The sequence below is a fragment of the Diabrotica virgifera genome, chromosome 2, assembly GCF_917563875.1.
Source record: "Diabrotica virgifera virgifera chromosome 2, PGI_DIABVI_V3a".
Lineage (NCBI taxonomy): Eukaryota > Metazoa > Arthropoda > Insecta > Coleoptera > Chrysomelidae > Diabrotica > Diabrotica virgifera.
The window spans coordinates 64,722,775-64,747,702 of NC_065444.1; the positions used below are offsets into that span (position 1 = coordinate 64,722,775).

The following is a 24,928-nucleotide window of genomic DNA, read 5'->3' on the forward strand; positions in this document are numbered from 1 at the left end:
TAACCGACAGCTTTTTAACCCTAGTCAAAATTTCAATCTTTGCATTATTTTATCAGGTTATATTCATTTTAGGTAAGCACTGATGATGACTGGTAAACTAGTCGACAACTAGTTCTAATTGTGATATAGCCCTTTTTAGGGATTTTAAATATACCTTTTATAAAGGATTTACTGTTTTTTTAACAGAACAATTCAATAACGGGTACGTCCACCTCTTGCAGCAACGACTGCTCGCAATCTGTTTAGCATCGAATAAAGATGTGTTATCCTTGCCAGGTCAATAGTCCGATATTCCTCTACCAGGACCATAACGGTACCGAATTTTCTGGAGGCCTAGGATGACGGCAAATATCTTTTTTTAATTCATCCCATAATGCTCAATAGGATTGAGATCTGGGGTGCATGCGGAACATTCTAATCTTATCTAATCCAATCTCTATTTTATGAGTCAATCAGTGTTTTTATTTACAAAAATTTGTACAGCTCTTACGAAAAAAGAGATATTCGGATAATTCAAAATAGAAAATTGTAGTGATGCCTCCGGGATAATATGACAGGACTATGAAACCAAATCAGCTATTCCATTTTTACAGGGAATTTTTTAAAGGTAGGAGAAAATACAACATTCACCCCTGTATAATGCCATGCAAGCAATTTTTTTTGTTACCGGAATAATACCAAATTAATGATAACAATACATGTACCTACAAACTGGTGCAAGAATCTTGAAAATCGGAGACAAATAATAAAGTTATAAATTGTCAAACTTAATAAAAAATTTGGGTAGCGGAATTTTGTGCCGGTGAGTGTATTATAGATATATATTATAATTCTGATCTGGCACAAACAAAATTAAAATTTCATAATTTTTATTACTAATAAGATTGTCAAAGGTCAATGTTCCATGTGGTACACAAAAGATGCAGGTTTTTAAGTTTAATTGCAAGATTTAGACCAAAACTTTGGTGTTTATAGAATTATTGTTGTTCTGAAGCTATTTCCTTGTGGCATTTTTATGATTAACTATTTAGTGGAAACTAAGCCACAATTAACTTTTTTTTTGAATTTTATTAACGTTTCGAAGCCCAAATCGGGTTTCGTTGTCAAAATACAAAATACTAGTTGTTACTTAGCAACAACATTTTTGTTTATTTTAGTAGTATTTTGTATTTTGACAACGAAACCCGATTTGGGCTTCGAAACGTTAATAAAATTATTTTTTCAAGTTAATTGTGGCTTATTTCCCACTAAATAGTTAATTACAGAATTATGTTTATAAGCACATATAGACAAGGGTTCGTTGGGAAAAATATTCCCATGAGATTTTTTTGCATAATCAAATTCGTGAGACACCCCACAATGAGGTTCAAGAAGTCGCTTACGCGAAAAGTGGTCCAAATTTTTTTAACAATTTTTTTTTAATTAAATTGCAAAAATCAATATTTTTGGCCCCACATTTTTTTGAGATTTTTTGGACTATTCTGGACAAAAAAGGTCTGTTATATTTTTTCTCTAAAGTAGGTAGATCAACTTTAGTAGGTAGGTAGAAAAAGATCAACTTTACAGAAAAATTATAAGTAACCTTTTTTATCCAGAATGGTCCAAAAAACCTAAAAATAATTTGTCCGGGCCAAAAATATTGATTTTTGCAATTTGATTAAAAAAAATTGTTAAAAAAATTTGGACCACTTTTCGCGTGGGCGACTTCTTGAACCTTATTCTGGGGTGTCTTACAAATGTGATTATGCAAAAAAATCTCATGGGAATATTTTTTCCAACGAACCCGCCGTTTTCGTCTTGTCTAATAATATAAATATTGTAGTTTATGTAAGCACAGAACTTATAAACCTGGTCTTGTTGTTTAATATTGACTGAAATTGTCTTGTTTTGAACTTGGAAAATTATAATCTAGGAGGTAGTGTCAAATTTTTACGGTGATTTTAGCACGGATTCTATGAATTTATTTTGGTAGATATTACTTGTTTGATAACGAAAATGTCTGTTAGCTAGCGTGACTTCTGGGCTTTTAGCCAAGAAAAGATAAAATATGAAAGTACATAGATGGAAAAACCCTTCAACTTATATGTCAAATATTTATCTCCGTGCCTTACATCCATAATGGTATAGTAGTTAGAATACCTGGCTCATGGCTTTCCTCCAGGCGAGTCGGGTTCGATTCCTGGCGTCGGAAATACTTTTTGTTTTTAAAATTGACATTTTGATTCGAAAAATAATTTTTATAATTCTGAAATTCAATTACCTAGGAGTAGAGAGCACTAGCAACAGGAATATAAGAATAGATACCACACCACAAGCAACAAAATCAGCAAGAGTAAGTGGTTGTCTCCGAGAAACCATATCCTAACATATGCAGCGGAGACAAGGACCGATACAAGAAAGACGAAACAACAAATCAACAATATCGAAATGAAAGTATTAAGGTCAATAGCGAGCATATCATTAAGAGACAGACAAAGCAACAGAAGCATACAAGAACGATGCAAAATTCAAAATATTAACAGGTGGATAAAAACAAGAAAGAAAAACTGGAACGAACATGTAAACCGAATGGAACCAGATAGATTAGCGAATATCTGTAAAAACAACAAGCCGTATAGCAGAAGACCCGTTGGAAGGCCGCCGAAAAGGTGGAAAGACAATGTGCAGTCAACAACAACTGAAACATAATAAGAGGCAGACAAACAGGAGTAATCCTAGTCGCAAGAAGAAGAAGAAGAAGAAGAAGAAGAAGAAGAATTATTTTTCAAATCAAAATGTCTATTTTAAAAACAAAAAGTTTTTCCGACGCCGGGAATCGAACCCGACTCGCCTGGGAGAAAGCAAGGAGCCAGGTATTCTAACCCCTAGGCCATTATGGATGTAAGGCACGGAGATAAATATTTGACATATAAGTTGTAGGGTTTTTCCATCTACTTTCATATTTTATCCTTTCTTGTCTAAAAGCCCCGGTTTTGGGCCAGCTGACACATCATTTGTTAATAGGCTTTGGAACAACTGACTATATAAAAAAAACCGCCATGCTAAAATGCTCCGGTCAAACTTGACGCTACCTCCCGGACTATTAGTTTTAAGTTGTAAGTATGTATTATTTATACAGGGTGTTTCATAGGGAAACGGAAATATTTTAATTGTGAATAGAGGTCACCGAGGCGGTTCTAGGTATACTACATTTTTTGCCCTACCGACTTTTATAACCGAGTTACAGGGTGTTTTATCGATTTTGCCTATTTATTTCCTAAGTCATAATTAGAACCACCCTGTATATTTTTTCGATATTTGGTACACATATGTGTCTCATCCAAAACCCAAATGACCGACATACTAATCACAAGAAAAATCCAGGTCCGGATTAACAAAAAAATATAAAGTTTGTCATATTAAAACAACAGCCTGTATATTGAAATTCTGAAAATCTGCTTGCATATTTGAAAAGAGCACAAAAAACTAAGTCCAATCGTTCGCTTCAATTTTCCGGTCAGACAATGTTATGACTTTAATTTTCAAATTATATTGAATTTTTTAAAAACTCTGACATTAAAAAGCAGGTATTATTAAACCTTTAATTATAAATTATTAAAGCTATTGAATAAATATTCATTTTAAAATTAATCAATATTTATTTACCACATTGGAACGACAAAATTATTAATCACAAGAAAAATCCAGGTCCGGATTAACAAAAAAACATAAAGTAATTTTGATCTTGAAACAACACCCTGTATATTGAAATTTTCAAAATTTGTTTGCACATTTGAAAAGACCACAAAAATCTGAGTTTATCGGTTTGCATTAATTTTTTGTGAAGAAAATGTAATGGCTTTAATTTTGAAATTAAATATATTGATACTTTTAAGAACACTGAAATTAAAAAGCAGATTTTTATAGCACTTTTAACAATAATTTATTAAAGTTATTAAATAAATACCCATTTTAAAAATAATTAATACTTATTTACGACATTCTAATGACCCACTTACAAATCACAATAAAAATCCAGATCCGGATTAACAAAACAATATAAAGTAATTGTAACTTTGAAACCAACACCCTGTATATTGAAATTTTCAAAATCCGTTTGCACATAGGTATGAAAAGAGCACAAAAACTAAGTTTACTCGTTTGCTTTAATTTTTTGGCCAGACAATTTTTGAAATTATGTCGAAATTTTTAAGAACTCTGGGAACTCATAATAAAAATTTCGATATAATTTCAAAAGTAATGTCATTAAATTGCCTGCACAAAAAATGAAAGTGGGACATTAAACTTAGTTTTTCGTGCTCACTTTAGGTGTACAAACGTATTTTAAAAATTTCAATATACAGGGTGTTTTTTCAAGGTCACAATAATTATTTTGTATTTTGTTGTTAATACGGACCTGGATTTTTCTTGTGATTAGTAAGTGAGTCCTTCTAACGCAGTAAATTATAACTTATTATTTTTAAAATCAGTATTTATTCATTAACTTGAATGATTTATTATTAAAAGTGCTTTAAAAACCTGTTTATAAATTTCAGGGTTCTTAAAAATTTGAATATACCTAAGTATTTAATTTCAAAATTAAAGTTAATAAATTTTTGCACAAAAAATCAAAGTGAACCGATAAACTCGTATTTTTGTGGTCTTTTCAAATGTGCAAACAATTTTTGAAAATGTCCATATACAGGGTGTTGTTTCAAGGTCACAATCACTTTATGTTTTTTTGTTAATCCGGACCTGGATTTTTCTTGTGATTAATAATTGGGTCTTTCCAATATGGTAAATAAGTATTGATTCATTTTAAAATGAGTATATATTCAATAACTTTAATAATTTATAATTAAAAGTTAATAATACCTGCTTTTTAATGTTGACTTCTTAAAAAATTCAATATAATTTCAAAATTAAGGTCAAAAAATTGTCTGGCCGAAAAATCGAAGCAAACCATTAGACTTTGTTTTTTGTGCTCTTTTCAAATATGCAAACATATTTTAAAAATTTCAATATACAGGGTGTTGTTTTAAGGTCACAACTACTTTATAATTTTTTGTTAATCCGGACCTGGATTTTTCTTGTGATTAGTATGTCGGTCGTTTGGGTTTTGAATGAGACATATGCGTACCAAATATTAAAAAATATACAGGGTGGTTCTAAAGTTATGGCTTAGGAAAGAAATGAGAAAAATCGATAAAACATCCTGTAACTCGGATATAAAAGTGGTAGGGCAAAAAATTTAGTATACCTAGAACGGCCTCGGTGACCTCTATTCACCATTAAAGTATTTCCGTTTCCCAATGAAACACCCTCTATAAAAAAACAGCCATGCTAAAATGCTCCGGTCAAACTTGACGCTACCTCCCGGACTATTAGTTTTAAGTTGTAAGTATGTACTGTGTATATAAAAAGTATAACTAGATATCCATAAAATAATTAAACGATAGGCCTATTATAGAACATTGGTGAACTTAAATAAAAACTCTTCTATTATACATTCTTCATTTATTGATCAGTTATCATCTTCCAAAACTAATCTTTTCATTTTATTTGGTTTCGGATTCGATTTCAAATCCCTGTGCTTCATTCTGTATTGTTTCAATATTTTTTCGAAAGTATCTTCCTGTAACAAACAGATAAAAACATATACATATTTATATCTCTAAAAGATCTTAGAAGAAGTAAACAAGAATAAAAAACCGCTAAACGCCGTAAAAATGAGTGGCGCATACAATATTCCAGCTACAAAAGATCTGATATGAATGTTACGTGGCGCGAAAATGTATTTTCATCTTGATGCAAAACAAATTCTAGTTTTGTTTTAAAAGATTTTTCCATGTCTAATATTTGCTCAATTTGAAGTAAAACGCGCCACAAAAGAGTAACTTTGATACAGTTTGAATTTTGAAACTCTTTTGAGGCGCGCTTACTTCAAATTTAGCAAATATTATGGAAAAACATTTTAAAATAAAACTAGAATTTTGTTTTGCATCAAAATGAAAGTACATTTTCGCGCCAGGTAATATTCATTTCAGATCTTTTGTAGCTGTAATATTGTATGCGCCACTCATTTTTACGGCGTTTAGCGGTTTTTTATTCTTGTATCATGAGTTTTTCAAAGTTATTTATAAATTAAATGTATAAAGTTGAATGCAATGTTTCTCGATTACACGTTAAGCTTTATAAATGGTCGCCTTTGTCGCATTATCTCCCAAATGATCTAGTGTCCATCGAATGTACACTAGATTTTTTTTTGTTCGAAATAGATTGAAAAAAAATATTGGGATGGCCGGTTAATGAACTCTGATTGCCCGTTGCCAGATCAAATTTAGCGTCGTAACCACTACAACTACATAAACCATTTCGGGAATAATCGTTAATTATTGGATTATACTTTTGTAGCTTAATAACTTCTAAACGGCTTAACCGAATTTGATCACTAAACATGAGTTTGGCTTAACCAATTGAAAATAGGAGAAACGTTATTTACGCATAAAGACTGTCATAAAATCGCATGGACATCCCCAGATGGTAAAACTGTAATCCAGATAGATCACATATGTATAAGTAAAAAAATTAGTAAACTAATGATAGACGTGTGTAATAAAAGAGGAGCAGAAGTGGGATCAGACCACTATCTCTTATTGTCTAAAATACGACTAAATATGCAGAAGGAAAAAAGAATTTACATACCCAACCACAAATTAGACTTCGCCAAATTAAAAAGTAGAAACACAGGAAGAAATTTTCCCAAATCCTAAAACGAAAGCAAGAAAGAATAAACTACACGAAATCGGTCCAAGAAGTGTTTAAGCAGTGTAAAGAAATATTCACAGGAACAGGACTAGAGGTGCTCGGGAATAAAACAAATGGAAGGAAAAAATGGATGAGTGGTGAAACTTGGACGAAGATAGAGGAAAGAAAGACTATCAAACAGAAAATACTAGGCACCCAAATTGCAGACAAAAAAATTATATTACCAAATGGGAATTATAATGAGTGGAATACGTAGAATTTCACGAGGAAAATAAACTTCCTGTAGCTGGCTGTATACCATAAATCACAAAAATACCAAGTTTCTTGTAAAATATAATATAATATAAATATATAATATAATATATATATATATATATATATATATATATATATATATATATATATATATATATATATATATATATATATTGAGTTTTATCTAAATTTAAACATTTTTATTTGTAGATAGTCTTGATAAAGAAAATAAAATTTTCGAAAGCTCGACTAATAAGTTCAAAGTGTTTCACTGAATAGCCCAAATATTTATTGACTGCATTCCCCAATAAAATTTTTATTACATTCCAACAGTCATTACATATTAACAATCATATATATATATATATATATATAAAATTTAATATATACCTTTTACAAGAAACTTGGTATTTTTTTTACGTAAAATTTGTCAAATGACAGGAATTATGACAGGTGATAAATAGCAGTCTGATTTTTGCATGAGAGTTTAATGAAAGGATAACAAATCAATTGAAAGTTCTGTCGGACAAAATACATGTGACGTTTTCGTGGTCTGACCGTTCCAAATTTTTAACCTGTTCCACAATTAAAACTTCCCCTGTTCCAGTGTTCCCATATATCAAAGTGTGTCCGACTAGATACCCTTAAGCTATTAACAAATTTTCAGCTCGCTATATTAATCAACTTTTTTTTCATACGCGTGATCCAGACCTATCAAAGGAGTAAAGACCAATATAAAAATAAAATAAAAATTCCATTTTCATTCAGTTGCAATGCGAAGGCAAAACCGTCTTACTTTACACTTAGAACAGGGAGCGCAGTCCAGCACTCTGAATCGACGATTTTCGACTCTTATCGGAGTCATTATCGGAGAGGCGTAGGCCTGCTGCTCTCTGCTCGAAGTGACCAAACCATGAAAGTTTATCCCCACATTGCAACTGACGTGTATGGAGTAGGTGACTAGCGTCATCTGGCAACTGAAAGGTAAAGTTTTCAATCCTAATAGCAACATTAATAATATTGAAAAATATTAAAAATATTACTAAAAGATTTTTAAATTGAAAACTTATTGGTCCATTTCCCTGGTAACACCTCTATGGCTTCTAAAATTTGCAAGCCAAAAGGATGCTGAAGCGAGAAAGACAAGATAGGGAATTCAAAAACTTACAATTCACGACCCCTTCTGTTCAATTTTTTCAATATTTTTCGAGTTATTCGTGATTGAAAGTAACAATTTTTAAAACAGGTTAATTTTCACTGTACACCGGGTGTACCAATCAAACCGTGTTTTTTTCTCAAAGTTCGAATCACCCTGTGGAATATTCTAGCATTAATAAAATACTTAAATTAAAACCCAACTATAGCCTCAGGTTTTCTTAACATTCTGTTTTTTGATTCATTCGTTTATGTTGGATAATAAAAAAGTTAGATACTTTAACAACTAGACATGTTCTTCATCAATACAAGGTGTTTCTAAATAAGTGCGACAAATTTTAAGGGGTAATTCTGCATGAAAAAATAATGACAGTTGGCTTTATAAAAGTATGTCCGCAAATGTTTCTTTCCGAGATACGGGATGTTAAATTTTTTCTTATAAACTGACGATTTATTTTATTGCTTTAACACCAGTTGAGTTATGCCAATGGAATTTGGTGGGTTTTAAAATGTAGTTATTGCACATTTTTTGACATACAATTAAGAATTTAATATGCACCATTAGCGCGCATACGAGCGCGCATACGTGTAATATGACCGATCATATTACCCGTATGCACGCTAATGGTGAATATAAAATTCTTAATTGTATGTCAAAAAATCCGCAATAACTATTTCTTAAAACCTACCAAATTTCATTTGCATATCTCAACTGGTTTTAAAGGAATAAATAAATAATCAGTTTACAAGAAAAAATTCAACATCCCGTATCTCGGAAACGAAACATTTGCGGACATACTTTTACCAAGCCAACTGTCATTATTTTTTCATGCAGAATTACCCCTTAAAATTTGTCGCACTTATTTAGAAACACTGTTTATTGATGAAGAACATGTCTAGTTGTTAAAGTACCTAACTTTTTTACTATCCAACATAAATGAATGAATCAATAAACAAAATGTTAAGAAAACCAGAGGTTATAGTTGAGTTTTAATTTAAGTATTTTATTAATGCTAAAATATTCCACAGGGGTGATGCGAACTTTGAGAAAAAAACACAGTTTGATTGGTACGCTCGGTATACAGTGAAAATTAACCTGTTTAGCAACAATATTATTACTGTGGTATTGTTAAAGAATCAGGCAATAACATGTTTAAAAAATCACTTAAATCGGTCAACAAATTTAGGAAATATGAGACATCAAAAATGACCACTTTTTTAAGTGGGCCGATTTTTATGCACGTAACTTTATTTTAGAAACATAAACGAAATCCTTTTTTTATAATTTTTTACGACCAATACAAACCGAGATACGGCATGTTAAAAGTTAGCTTTTTTCGTCAAATGCATAATTTGAAATATTCCAAGCAAAATAACGGGACAACTTTGCAAGTTTCGAGGAAAAATTACACAATCATTTTTCAAGTATACAATGAGTCCTTTCAAAAAAAAAAAATAATAAAAAGTTTCTAGCGTAAAAATTGAGCGATTTATGATCAAAATAAGGTCAGTATTTGCTTTTCTCTACAAAAAAATCAGTGAAAACAACCCCCTAACTACCCTCCTAATTAAAATTAATCTTCACCCTTCTACAATTATTTTTATATATTGTTGTGGTTTGCTTAAAATGTATGTGTATAATATTTATTTTAACTTCTCTTTACTTGGACTTACCTAATTTTTTAACAAATTAATATGATATCTCAGGGCTCTTTTACTACTTAAAACAAAACGTGGCTTCAAAGTATTTTTTGCTAGTTGCCTTTGAGGAAAGGGATAGACAATAGGAAAATAAATTTAAAGCACAGTTATGAACTTACAAAGCAAATGTTTTATTATAAAAACCAATCAAATATCAAAAGTAAAAAAATTGAATAAACATTTGCCATACATATGCTATACAATGATCAGAATAATAAAAATTTCAAACATCCATCAAATCATACATTCAAAATTATCAATACAAATTAATTAAACTTATATCCAAATCAAAGATTTCTTAATTTTAGTGATTCACGATAAAATTTCATTTATTTTTATTCTTAATAACACCAACAAAACGAATGACTCTAATTTAAAATAGGTGGTCGTGATTGATAGTCTCTGTTTACTAAAATGACGAAACTAACCTTTTGTCCCCAAAATTGATGACTTCACCTCTCTCTCCTTTGATTGTGCCTTTACACTTTGCTCGTACTTTTCGGTTTCTCCAAATACTCCTACTAACTCCTCTGCTCCAAATCTTAACTACATGAATAAACCCCTTCTCTCCAGACACAAGGATATTTCAACTAATCGACTTGGTCCAGTGTAAAACTATACATGTGTTTATTACTTACAGCATGTCAGTTATTTCTTCTGTCTGCTACCACAGTTGGAACTCCTTCCACCAAACACAAATACAACTTTTCACAACATATACTTTTTTCAAAAACTTAGCAAATTAGCAACGTCGTCTCAGCAAAAACTGTAATGTTCTCGCGCGGTATTCAATTCACAATGTCAATGTCCTCTCCTCTCATGGCAGAACTCCATCCAAATCATTAAATCTCCCACTTCGTTCTTTCCACCAATCAGGACCTATCTCTATCCAAACAAATTTTACCGTCTTCTTAACAAAACCAACTTTCTACTATCCAATAATCCGTAAGTCATTCTTAGTAGATACATAATTAACATTTTCAATTTCTACGGAAAAAAGTATAATTACCTATCCCGATGACTATTCACTAAACCTACTCTTTTGTATCATTCTTTTCATTGTTTCGTGGTATATCCATACAATAGCAAATTCCGCAATAAATGTTTACAAATGTCTATCTAAATAAACGGTAGAAAATCCAATATATTGTCTTCTTAGTTCCTAAGACTGTTTTTTTAACCGAATACGATTCACTAATTCCGAAAAACACTTTCTACATCTAATGCTTAATATACAGGGTGTTGCGACTTCTGTTGGTCGGTGGTTTGATTTTTGTCTTAATATTTTCTGTTTTATTTTTGAAAAATATGGAAACCTTAATAATATGTATTATCAATACACCCAAAAAGTTTGACCTATTTAAAAGGCCTAATTTTAGAAAAGTTTAAAAATAAATTGTCAATAAATTGACACCTTTTTCTTCAAAATATCTCCGAAAATACTGGAGATACGAAAAAAAAATGATAGAGTACTAAATTCTAGCTTATTTAATAACTAAAATTCCTTTGTGCATAGATTTTCTTTACAGTGAATATTTAGCGAGATATAGCTGTTTTAAAAATCTATCTACGAGCAAACACCTTCTTATTCGAGCCCTTTAACCCACCTCACTTAAAAACTAAGGGATATTACGGAATTTAATTCACATAGTCTTATAGCTAATCAAAAACTCTACAAAATCATTTTTGAAAAAATTTTTATCTCCAAAAACGAAGGAGCTACGTTTATAAAAAGAAAAATCTTTTTTTTTTCGAAAAATTCGAATAGCCCGCTTGGAAGTGTAATAGACGAAGATGACATTGATTTCGATGAAGATGACTAAAATCCTATTTGTGTTTGTATTTGTATTAGTAAATTCGTATTTTTGTGTAAATAAATGTTTTTGTACGTAACTATTAAATTACTTATAACAATTGCAATGTTATTAAGGTTGGTTTTTAAGGGTAGAAATATTATGATATAATATCCTAAAGCATAAAACAATCATTATTTTACCAATCAAAAACAAATTTTACCCATTTAAGATTTACAATATTTTTATATAATTTTTGAAAATAAGGGGTAGTTTACACCCCTAAAAATAATTAATGTCCTTGATCATGATGAAGTACAGGGTGAAATGATCCTAATCCCAAATTTTTATGCAAATCGATGAAGGCCGAAATCATTATTCTTTTAGAATAAATACATAATTTGTTATATATAGCTCAAACAAGGGTGGTTTTAAGGGTTGAAATGTTATGATATTATATTCTAAAGCATAAAACAATCATTATTTAACTAATGGAAACCAAATTTTGACCATATTAAAGTTTAAAATGTTATTTTATATTTTTTTACAATTAGGGGCAGTTTTCACCCTTAAAAACCCAAAAGCGTACTAACGGCTCAATATAGAAAATGAACTAGAGGGTGAAATGAGTCTAATCCCAAATTTTTGTACAAATCGATGCTGGACGAAAAAATTGCGAGGTTCCATTTTTTCAGCTTCATTTGCTGGCCTATTACTATCAACAAAAATATCTAGTAAATTTGTTGCCACAAGAATATAGCTTCAGAACAATAATTAGAATGACTGAAAGGAGCTGGTAGTTGCATAACATATTTAGAAGATTTTCGGTGCAAAAATTATTAGAAGGGTGACTATAATGGCATATTATATCAAACTTACCTCATCATCCTGAGTTGAAACAGATGATTCTGTAGACACATTAATAAACGTTACCTTTTTGGGGGAAACAGGAGGGGTCTTATTCTGACCTTTACGTTTTAGAATCCCTTTAGGACTTACTCTTTTTCCTAGAACATAAAATCCCACAAGTAACAATGAAAAAATTATATAATGTAGTTTAATATTTACCTGTTTTCTTAAATATTTCGTTTCTTTTTTCTTCGCATTTATTCTTTATTTCCTCTACACTTGCTTGTAGTTGTTGCATATTAAATTCTTCTTCGTCCCTTTTCTTTTTTGTGATTTCAGCTCTTTCTTCGAGGAAAGTTTTGCAGGCATCCAAATACGACCTTTTCCTTGACAACTCCAATATAGACTTATCATCGGATATATTGGTTATGGCATCAGTTAAGGATTCTATGGCGTTTTCTTTTGCCGCTATTTTTTCTTTAAGTAATTTTATTTCGACCAATAAAACTTGATCGGCGTTTATTTTTTCTTGCAATGTGAACTTTTTGTTCAATAATTTATCTTTTTCCACTTGTTTAGCGCAGAATGTTTTTATTAACGATTCAGAAGCCTAAAACCATATATTTAAATTAATATTCTGCTATGTTAACTTCAAACAGTTACTTTAAACAAACTACATTATAGTGAGTATTAAGTATTTGTAAAAATATATTGATACGCCACTGTTTATGTCACTCTCGTGCGCGTACCTACTGTCACAGCGACATTTTTATACACTTACTGTCACCCTAATAGCACACGACGTCCTTTGGACGTCCAAAATAGGTCCATTTTTGGTCCTAACGTCCATGGACTATAAACGGACGTCCTTAGGACGTCCCATGTTGGACGTCCTTCGGAAGGAATAAATATGGACGTCCTTTGGACGTCCGACGTTGGACGTCCTTCGGACGGAATAAATATGGACGTCCTTTGGACGTCCGACGTTGAACGTCCTTTGGACGTCCATACTGGACGAAATACGGACGTTTTATGAACGCTTATATTGGACACATTATACCAATTACGGGATCAAATAGCAAAATAATTCAATAAAATATTAACTTGCGTTAACTTTACGTTAATGAAATACAGTCAAACCTGTCACTAACGGCCACTAAAATGAAAGAACTATTGGCCGATATAGAAAAGTGGTCGTTATTGCCAGTTTTTGTAGCCTAGATATACAGTACAACCTGTGTTACTGGCCACCTGTAGTAACGGCCAGTTTAAAAATTCCCCAAACCAATTATATCTAGAAATCTAGACTACAAAAACAGGCAATACCGGTCACCTTTCTATATCGGCCAATAGCTTTTTCATTTTTAGCGGCCGTTACTGACAGGTTTTACTGTAATTAGTGGGGAATTTTTAAACTGGCCGTTAGTACAGGTGGCCGGTGTTGGCAGGGGGCCGGTAACACAAGTTTTACTGTAGTTTAAATCGAAAAGATTAAATCTTAATTCAAAATTGTATATTAAATTATTACAATTATAAACTATATAGTTTAATATCCAAAACATGTTTTTGATTTCATGTAATGTAATGAAAATCTTATTTGTAAATTATTGGTTACAATGTTTAACAACAGGAAATATTCAAGAATAAATAAAATAAAAGTTTCCCCTAACAACAAAACATTTCAGGAATTCTACTATCAAAGTTCTATTCCGTGAACATCTGATTAAATTATGGCTGGAAAGTTACCACAAGATATTCTATGAAAAGAGTACAATGTCCTCCTGGAGGGGTAAAATTTTCCATACTCTAAAGAGAGGCCATTTACTATTCAATTTGCGTTCATTTTCAAATTTGCCGCGCGAGTATCTATGTAGCGTCGCGTGGTCATTGGTCATCAAGTCATCAATTATTTCATTTTCATCATAAGATAACCTAAAAATTTAGTAAAAATTTTGATTGGAAAAAAATGCATCGATAAGGGGGTGAAAAATGGAAATTAGTGGCTTTTTTGCTGTACTCAACTGTACTGTTTAGTATGCTAGTTTTGGCTCTGGCTGGATCTCTTAAACAATTATGTAAGTATTATAAAATCCGTTTTCAATTTTCTTTATGAAACGAATCATTTATGCATGTATTACCTGTAAATATTTTGATTTTTAATTGTAAAGAATAGAAAAATTACCGTTCATTTTAATTTTTTTTTAGAATCAGCTGAAAGTGGTCTACAAAAAACCAGATATAACCAAAATAAAGATATAAAAAGTGTATTGGCTAATTGGAAGAAAGTCAACATTGTCCATGCATAATAAGTTATTACTTTATAAACAAATATTAAGACCTAGGAATGGAACCTGGATATAATCATCAAGAAGATAGCAGGAATCCCGACAAACAACTTAAATAAGTACAAGAATATTGAGGAAATCCAGCTCCTCGATACTACTGGGCAAACTAGAAGATTGAAGAGGACAAAGCCTTTTGAACTAGTTTGAGTGATAGGTGATAGTGAAAAGCAGAGCATAGTGCGTGATGTGGCTGTGTATGTTAGAATAGTGCACGATCTTGTTAGATTAGATAAGAGACGCTATGGGGTAAGCTCTTCATTTTAAGAAACAGTAGTAATTTAGGTTAAATTAAAATTGCTCATTGGTCAGTTATGACCAGATTGTAATTCTCTGATGTTTGGCAAAAAGGGCTTAAGTCAGAATTGCACATTGCTAATGTTTTGATGATTTCTGGACCAGCAAAAAACTGTTGCAGACGTAAACTGTATGTACCAATAAAAAGAGCCGATTTTTCTGGTCCAGAAATCATCAAAACATTATCGATGTGCATTTCTGACTTAAGCCCTTTTTCCCAAACATCAGAGAATTGTAATGTACAAATTCTCCTATCTGATTTTTCATGAATTTTGTAGGAGACGAAAAACCATTTTTAGGATCATCTCCTGCTTTCACATGTAAATTTTGACATGTCTTGTAGTAAATAGATAGTTGAATTTACTACAAAACATGTCAAAAAATATATGAAAACAGGAGGTGACCATAAAAAAAGTTTTTAGTCTCTCTTACAAAACTCATGAAAAAACAAATCGGAGGTATGTCACATCAGTGACTATATCCAGGGAATGTCTAAAAAATATACTTTGATGTCCCAAGAACCAAATATAACCTTTATATATATATATACAGGGTGTAACAAAAATACAGGTCATAAATTTAATCACATATCCTGGGACCAAAAATAGTTTGATTGGACCTAACTTACCTTAGTACAAATGTGCACAAAAGAAAAGTTACAGCCCTTTGAAGTTATATATTAATAGCACCAAGGGCCTTAGAGGCCCATGGCTTGAAAAGTTTGTTTTTTTCTTCATTTTCACGTTTCTTTATGTACTGAGATCTTCTCTGGCTTGATATGTGATTTTTCTCCATTCCTTCCTCTTATTCATTTTTCTTTTCTGACCCTGTAACACCATTCTTTCCAAATCTTTTTCGACCTCTTGCTTCCATCTATTTTCCGGTCTTCCGGAAAGCTTCTCTTTCTTGAAGCTATAGTGTAGTTTAGTACCCTTTTCGGAGTCCTCGTTTTTGGCATCCTTTCAATGTGACCTCGTGATCTAAGTCTCTGTGCCTTTATCACTCATTTGAAGTTACAAAATGAAAAGTGATTTTTTCCAATGTATCGAAAACAATGTGCTTTTGTGCACGTTTCAATTTAATTATTATTGTAGTACCTACCATTTAAACAACGTTTTAAAAACTTTTTTGCCTCTTATTGCTTTTTCGAAAAGTCAATTTTTATCGAAATATTTTGAATATTTGTCAAATCCACCACATATTTGTATATGGTTAAGTACGATTATGGAGACTTGGTAATAATATGCAAACTTATTTATGCTTTACATTTTTAGGTATATTTTGAACCATATTAAAAAAGAAGCCAGACTCGATAAAACGTGCCTTATCGAAAAAATACAAAGAGGCAAAAAAGTTTTGAAAACACTCTGTTTAACTAATGGTACCTCAGTAATAGTTTAATTGGAACATACACAAACATTTGGGGGGTTTAAAGGAACAAAACCCCCATAAAATTTTTACGTGGACATATTAAAAAAGAAGTCGCAACTCGATAAAAACTGCCTTATCTGAAAAATACTAAGAAACAAAAATATTGAATTTAACTAATGGTACCACAATAATAAAATTGAATTGGAACATACACAAAAGTTTGGGAGGATTTAAGAGATCAAAACCCCCATAAAATTTTTATGGGGTGCACAAATTTCACCATAATTTTTCTTTAAGATATTCCTGCCATAATAATGCCACATGTCACATGTCCATTTTCAATAAAAAATCGCTAATAGTTTTCGATATAATCGAAAAAATCGATTTTCATTTTGTAATTTCAAAGGGCTGTAACTTTTTTTTATGTGCATATTTGTACAAGGTAAGTTAGGTTCATTTGAACTATTTTTGGTCCCAGAATATGTGATTTAATTTATAACCTGTATTTTTGTTACACCCTGTATATACAGCCCATTACGCACCACCTTAAAAATTGGGCATTTTTGATGTCTCGAATTTCCTAAACCTGTTGTTGCATCTAAGTGATTTTTTTTTATAATATTCTAGCCTAGGCCCTAGAATATGTTACCTCCTTATGCTTGTCATGCACAGGGAGCTATACTGTAATATACATTACTATAGAGAGCGATATGATATAATATACATATATTACAGCATAGCTCCCTGTGCATGACAAGCTTAAGGAGGTAACCTATAGCCTAGAATAATATAAAAACATCACTTAGATGGGACAACAGGTTTAGGAAATACGAGACATCAAATATACCCCATATTTAAGGTGGTGCGTTAATTTCTTGGAGAAGTGTATTGTAATTTAATGTAAATAATGTAATATCCAATAATTGTAATTTGATATAAGATGAAATATAAGTTCCTTAAAAAATATATTTTTTATTTCCCACAATACATTCTCCACAGGTCTAAATATCGTCGCTAGACGTCCACCGAATGACCTTCCAGGACGTTAGATGGATGTTCAGCAGCAAGACATTGGACCAAACTGGGACATCCTATGAATGCCCAAATGACGTCCACCGAACGTCCCCTCCGACGTTAGGTGGACCTCCATTGGACGTTTGGCAACTTGGCCTTTGGACCAAAATTGGATGTCCTGTTAAGGTCCAATTCACGTCCCCTAGGACGTCCGATTAAGGTCCAATTTACGTCCGATTAAGGTCCAATTTACGTCCGATTAATGTCCAATTTACGTCCGATTAAGGTCCAGTTTACGTCCGATTAAGCTCCAATTTACGTCCTATTAAGGTCCAATTTATGTCCGATTAAGGTCCAATTTACGTCCGATTAAGGTCCAATTTACGTCCGATTAAGGTCCAATTTACGTCCCCTAGGACGTCCGATTAAGGTCCAATTTATGTCCGATTAAGGTCCAATTTACGTCCGATTAAGGTCCAATTTACGTCCGATTAAGGTCCAATTTACGTCCCCTAGGACGTCCGATTAAGGTCCAATTTACGTCCGATTAAGTTCCAATATACGTCCCCTCGGACCTTAGATGGACGTCCAATGGACGTTCGGTAGCGCGACATTTGGACCAAAATAGGACGTATAAAGGACGTTCCTCGGACGAAAACGGACGTCCCTAAAGTCCGTGAAGGACGTCCAATGGACGTCCATTGGACGTCCTTGTGCTATTAGGGTCAAGCCCTAAGAGGAGGGATGGCGTGTTCTTCGGAGAAAGTGCATAAATAGTTTGAAATCAGTTTAGTTTGTCCATTATTGCAGTAAAAATTGAAAACTGAATTGTCTAGGAGTATTCCTAGCGTAATAACTCCAAACTTATGATCCTTCGAGCCGGATGCCTGAGGAATATTGGTAAATCAAAAAAGAATTAGAAGCCTTTTGGACGAATTTCAGTGTCGTTCCAGGTTCAGATTCAAGCAACCGTTACTTGGATCAAAGAAGGGTACTGCCCTGTAACATTTCAGCATAGGATTTTGTGCACCAACTGAGTAGGTGCATGTGGCCTGACAATGACAACGGTATTTTCAAGGGACAAATAAACGTGACCATCTTTTCCATTCAAACTCTTCTTCTAGGAGAGTATATTTATATTCTTTGCTTGGACAAACGAAACGATTAATCACTCTCGCTCCTTACTCCTGCTCACTCCTCACTTTACGAAAAAAAATTAAATCATGATATTGTAACGCAAGCCTTATGTTCCCCAATAGAATAATCGAGGTCGATTTTTATTTTTAAAAATTTTAATTTTTTGGCATATCGATACATTTTTGTCAAAGTAACGTAAGTGACATTTTTGAAAATCATGTTTTTCCATTAAACTAACGCTATTATTGTTCAGAGGGCACTGCCAAATTGTAGTAAGCCTATACATATATTATCTTTAAAGTAATTCTAGGCTTACTACACTTTGGTAGTACCTTCTAAACAATAATAGTGTTAGTTTAATGGAAAATCATGATTTTCGCCAAAAATGTCACTTAAGTTACTTGGCCAAAAATGTATCGATATACATCATACTAGTGACGTCATCCATGTGGGCGTGATGGCGTAATCGATGATTTTTTTAAATGAGAATAGGGGTCGTGTGACATCTCATTCGAAAGGTTATTCAATGCTCTATTCACTAATATAAACATTAACATAATTATTTATACAGGGTGCCCAAAATTTTTTTTTAATTAAATTAATTGAGACAAAAAGAAGAATGCATATAATTTATTTAATTCGAAATACATTTTACTGTTGTCCGAAAACAGGAAAAATGTTTATTTGATAAATAAATATTGTTTTTCGGTCAAATTCAATATTAAAGCTACCACCCACCTGCCTTTTAGCAGTTTGAACATTTAATTTAAGCGAAAAGCAACGTTTATTTTTCAAATTAATATTTTTTCTGTTTTCTGACAGCAGTAAAATGTATTTTGCATTAAATAAATTACATACATTCTTCTTTTTGTCTCACTTAATTTAATTCAGAAAAAACAATTTTGGGCACCCTGAATAAATAATTATTATGTTAATGTTGATACTAGTAAATAGAAAATTGAATAACCTTTCGAATGAGCTATCACAAGCACACGAGCCATCTTCTCATTTAAAAAAATCATCGATTATGTCATCACGCCCAGATGGATGACGTCACTAGTATGATATATATGCCAAAACATTATAATTTAAAAATAAAAATCGACCTGTTTTGGGATTTATCTCCAGACTCACTCATTCTCGAGAAAATGAATTTATTTTAACTCGAACACCTTCACTGTATGTTTTCAATTACAATAAGTGTTAAAAATATAATACAGTAAAGAACTCATTACAATATATACCTATTTGGTATCAAAAAAATTGAGCTATGCATTAATGTCGCATTATCGGGCATATAAGATCCACCTGTTTAATATTCACTAGGAAGTTCTTCGTAATGACACCAGTAGCAGACAGGATAATCGATATCGTCTGGATACTATCCATTCTCCATTTTCCATATTTTGCTATTTGTATCTCTTGAATTTTTGCTATTTGTACTTACTGACGAGACTTTCTCATTGAATTTAATCCGCAGGTTACCTATTGTTAGAACCGTTCCTATCTGGTACTAAGCGAATGTACATATGAGGGCGGTTTGATAGCGGTTACGTCGCGTTTTACCTGTTTTACCTGATCACACCCTAATGCTGCCTTTCAAGTTACCACGAAAAACAAGTAAACCGCGACGTCGACGTTGGAAAACCGCCCTCATGTGGACGAGCTGTAAGCGGTGAGCTCTATTGGGACCGTGCAAGTTCGGAAAAGCGACACCTGGTTTCATAGCTCGGCAACTTTTTTCGCACTTTTAATTATATTGGCCAATCTTGCTGGCCTGGTTGCTGGATAATTGTCAAGGCCGTAGCCCAAAAAAAAAATTATAAGAAAAAAAAGTAAGATTTAGGTTATGTTATTAAAAGGTAAACAATTGTATGAAGTAAATAAAATTAATTATTAAAATGCAGTACTGCAAGCAAAATACAATAGGGAACTTGCACATTTTTTTATTACATAATAACGTTCAGTTTTGTATAAAAATGAGATTTCCAAAATTTCACGCTTCAAAAACTCATAATAACTTAGAACTACACATTTAAAGTCTTCTGTATTTTAAAATAGTTCAAACGACCCGTGACTTCACATAGTATAACTATATGGTTCCGCTTATGGTTATATTTAGGTATATTCTTCTGCTTCTTCTTTAGTTTATTGGCCTCCACCTACTTGGGTATTTGGCCAGCTCGTCGTCGCGGAATAAAGGAAAAATATTTATATTCTAATGACATTTATCGTATGTCATTGTAATAATATATACCAGTTTTTTGAGATTGGAGTTTGATATAGTTATTGAAGGAAAGGAAAGAAGGTTTACTATGGAAAATAAAACCATTTTGTAAAAGTACAAATTTTCTATGAATAGTTCAAACGATCAAAAACACTTGTAACGTCACATAACTTCATTTTCTACTGACGTTTATAATGTCTAATTTAAAATTATATACAATTTTGTTTACTTTGTTGGTTCAGAATGTAAACATATAGCCCGATGACGTCACGACGCGTTTTGGGCTGGCTGGTATAATTTGAATTTTTAATCGTCTTTAGGGGCTAAACGAAAAACAAACAAAACTTTTTTATCTTTGATACATGTTTTAAATTATGTTCTGTTTTGATTTATAACATTTTTTTCGAATTTAAAATTTTATGCAAGTTCCCTATTAATTAGATATAGGTACTTTTATATAATAATTGCATATCATATCAATATTGTGAGCAACATATAATTTTTCTTCTTCAATGACAGTAGGTATGAAATATACGTCAATTTGACAATTTTAATTGACAATATGAATTATTTAAGAAAGTCGCAAGATTTCTCCTCTATTCGCGCACGATCGTATCTCGTATCCCCTCCAAGTACTTGCACACCGCGAATACTGCGTAGACCTCCAAGCATAACACGACAATATCGATGGTTAAGAGCACAGATATAGTATGTCCACTTTTTGCTGATTTTAAGATAACATTATAAAAATATTCAGTAGGGTCATATGAATGTTCTGCATAGTAAGTCCAGAATGATTGTAAATGGGTTAAACGGCCTTGCCAAAATATAGTATTTCCCATTTGTACTAAAAACCGACTTGCACAGATATTTTATGTCCGTTTGGAAGTGCACAAACATAGTATGTTTTGGGACATACAATATTAGTGCTCACACGATCAAACTTATCATGGCTGTAACCGGGCATGCAGTAACATGCGGTAACAACCCTTATGTTGTATGTCCATACACATTTTCAAAAAAAATATTTTTTAACCCAATAATACATAATATTTTAAAAAATATCTACATTACGCTAATAATGATACCCGAACTTATTACCCAAACATTATGATATATCGGTATATCAGCAGTATCAAACACAAAGTAACGCAAAAACTTCAAAACGTTCTCCTTAACAATTAAGATATTTGGACATACTATATCTGCGCTCTTAACCATCGAATATACAGTATGTCCCTGTAAGTTGTATCCATATGGAAAACTTTTTTATTATTAATTTTACGAAAAAAAGTTATTCTTCATAAAAAGCTCTGCATGGTCCAAAACCTAAGATTCAACCATCAGATATAAAATTTTATGAATGTTATACGAGGTACGTCAAAAAATTTGAATTTCACTCAAGAGTAAAGTAGCTCTATTTTTCACAATATTGAAAATTGCTATTATGAAAAGTTGTTTGGAATTAAAAACTATATTCTAATATGAATTTACATCCTTCTAATTGAAAAAAACAATTGTTTTGAAAAATTACATTATTTTCAGTTACTCAATTCTGGTTACTCTTTTATTATTAATTTTACGAAAAAAAGTGATTCTTAATAAAAAGTTCTGGATAGTCTAAAACCTAAAATACAACCATCTTATATCAAATTTTATCAATTTTATACGAGGTATGTCAAAAAAGATAAATTTAGATCAAAAGTAAAGTACCTTTATAGTTCAGAATATTTCAAATAGAAGGATGTAATTACATACTGAAACATAGTTTTTAATTCTAAATAACTTTTCATAATAACAATTTTCGGTATTGTGATAAAAAAAACGTATTTTACTCTTGAGCGACATTCATATTTTTTGACATACCTCGTATAAAATTGATAAAATTTGACATATGATGGTTGTATTTTAGGGTTTAGACCATGCAGAACTTTTCATTAAGAATAACTTTTTTTCGTAAAATTAATAATAAAAGAGTTATCTGAATTGAAATAACTGAAAATAATGTTAGTTATCCATAATTTTTCAAAAAAATAATTTTTCAATTAGAAAGATGTAATTGCATACTAGAACATATTTTTTAATTCCAAACAACTTTTCATAATAGCAAATTTCAATATTGTGAGAAATAAAGCTACTTTACTCTTGAATGAAATTCAAACTTTTTGACATACCTCGTATAATATTCAAAAAATTTGATATTTGATAGTTAAATATTAGGTTTTGGACCATGCAGAGCTTTTTATGAAGAATAACTTTTTTTCGTAAAACTAATAATAAAAAAGTTTTCCATATGGATACAACTTACAGGGACATACTGTATAACCAACTAAAAGGTTCATAGGATATTAGCAATTAGCGGAGTGCTTGATCCGGCAGACGACCGATCTGCTAGTTCTGACGACTTCCGCAACCGATAGAAGATGGAAATCAAAACGTCAAGTCAAACATAACGTTTTTTTCAATTAAAATTGTATTTTATTCCTATTAGGTAGGGTAAACACCAATACTCATCGAAATAAAAGTTTATAAGAAATGTAATATTACGTATAATAATAGTTTCCCTTTTATACCGCTAACCCAGCTTTGGGATCATACCAGGGTAGTCTGATATCTCTAGGGTGTACAGTATACAAGGAAGATAACAAAGGCCGGTGCTTCGCTTCAACCGCCCATTATTACTCCTAGTTTTACCTAAGGTAGGTACCCATATTATTTAGGCTGAGTCGAAAAATATCCAGTTGTTCTCGCCGGCGCTAGGATTAGATCCCCGGCCTTCTGCGTGAAAGCCAGACATCCTACCGCCTGAGCAGGCCCGCCGAGAGGGGGATACAGCCGGTACATTTTACCGGGCCCGGCGATGTAAGGGGCCCGGCGTCGACAAGACCAAAGAAGTAATTATTCTTGTTTTTTTTGCTCCTGATATATAGGGCCTAGTATTGAGGCGACTGATAATTTTGAGCCCGACGCAATATTTCGCTGTGAAATATTTAATATTGTCATGCGCTGAGCTGGCCACCAGCCGTCTTACACCATCGGCCAAGAAACGTAGATGCGCCCAATGGTTCAATACTCAACTTGGAGTGATGGTCCAAGAGATAGAGATAAAGAGAGAGAGAGAGAGAGAGAGAGAGAGAGAGAGAGAGAGAGAGAGAGAGAGAGAGAGAGAGAGAGAAAATTAATATTGTCATAAGGTTTGTTCCAACACGACCAAGAACCGTCAGATTACCGTTTCGTTACTAGATAATTAACGTTCCATGGGTTTCATGGGAACGAATTAATACGTTCCACAAGGGCGGATCCAGGGAGGGGGCCATGGGGGCGATGGCCCCCTCCGAGAATTTAAAATAATATAAATTTAAATATTTGCAGTTCAAATGTTTTTAATTTCAAACACATAAATATATGTACAAAACAGGGGATAAATACGTTTTCTGGACTAGAATTGAAAAAAAGAAGTAACGAAGAAGCTTCAGGAATGACTTTTGGGTTTTTTATAAATCAAAATGTTGATAATTTTACAGAGTGCCAATTGTTAGAACGATCTTGACAGCCATCAAAATCGTATAAATTTCCATATTCTATACACACAAAGAATAAAAAAGAAGTGAAGCGTTACTTGGGTCACTAGCACTTAGAACAAAGGAGTTGGTTGGTATTTTCGCACAGTCAAAAGGAATTGTTTTACAAATATTGCGTTTCATTTTTCTAATGAAAAATATGGTCACAATAATGGGATGACAGCCCAAAGCCTTGTCACGAAACCTTTAACATCTTTCGTCAAACTCATGAGCAAAGACGGAGTCATATAAACCGATGAAAAAACATCATACCACAAGGAGTGCGTTTAGGTTGAGCTGGATTTTCTAAAAAGTTATCGCAACTCTCAAAAGTCAATCATTACCCAGTTGGACTCTCAGAGGTCTAAACAGACACAAAAAATAAAGAAAGACTACGACCAATAGTAGGGTCTATAGTGTTCTTATGTCTACAAAATATTTTTCTGAGAGACCATCGTGATGATGGCCTTATGCTTCTGG

General features: G+C 32.2%; 1 protein-coding gene and 1 long non-coding RNA gene across 2 annotated transcripts in view; one reads left to right on the forward strand and one right to left on the reverse strand.

Annotated features, from left to right (window-relative positions):
* LOC114330088 (centromere-associated protein E-like) overlaps positions 1-24,928 on the reverse strand; it is a 61,524-nt gene continuing 36,596 nt past the window's right edge. Inside the window, exons 5-7 of the mRNA XM_028279403.2 lie at positions 12,720-13,110; positions 12,531-12,658; positions 1-5,614 (exon numbers count right to left, since the gene is read on the reverse strand). Of these exons, the coding sequence (XP_028135204.1) occupies positions 5,504-5,614; positions 12,531-12,658; positions 12,720-13,110 (630 nt within the window). The 3' untranslated portion in view covers positions 1-5,503. The remainder of the gene's footprint in view (positions 5,615-12,530; positions 12,659-12,719; positions 13,111-24,928) is intronic.
* On the forward strand, positions 14,362-16,586 carry LOC126879525 (uncharacterized). Its single transcript, XR_007696103.1, has 2 exons — positions 14,362-14,575; positions 14,706-16,586. It is a non-coding gene; the product is annotated as an uncharacterized LOC126879525 (long non-coding RNA).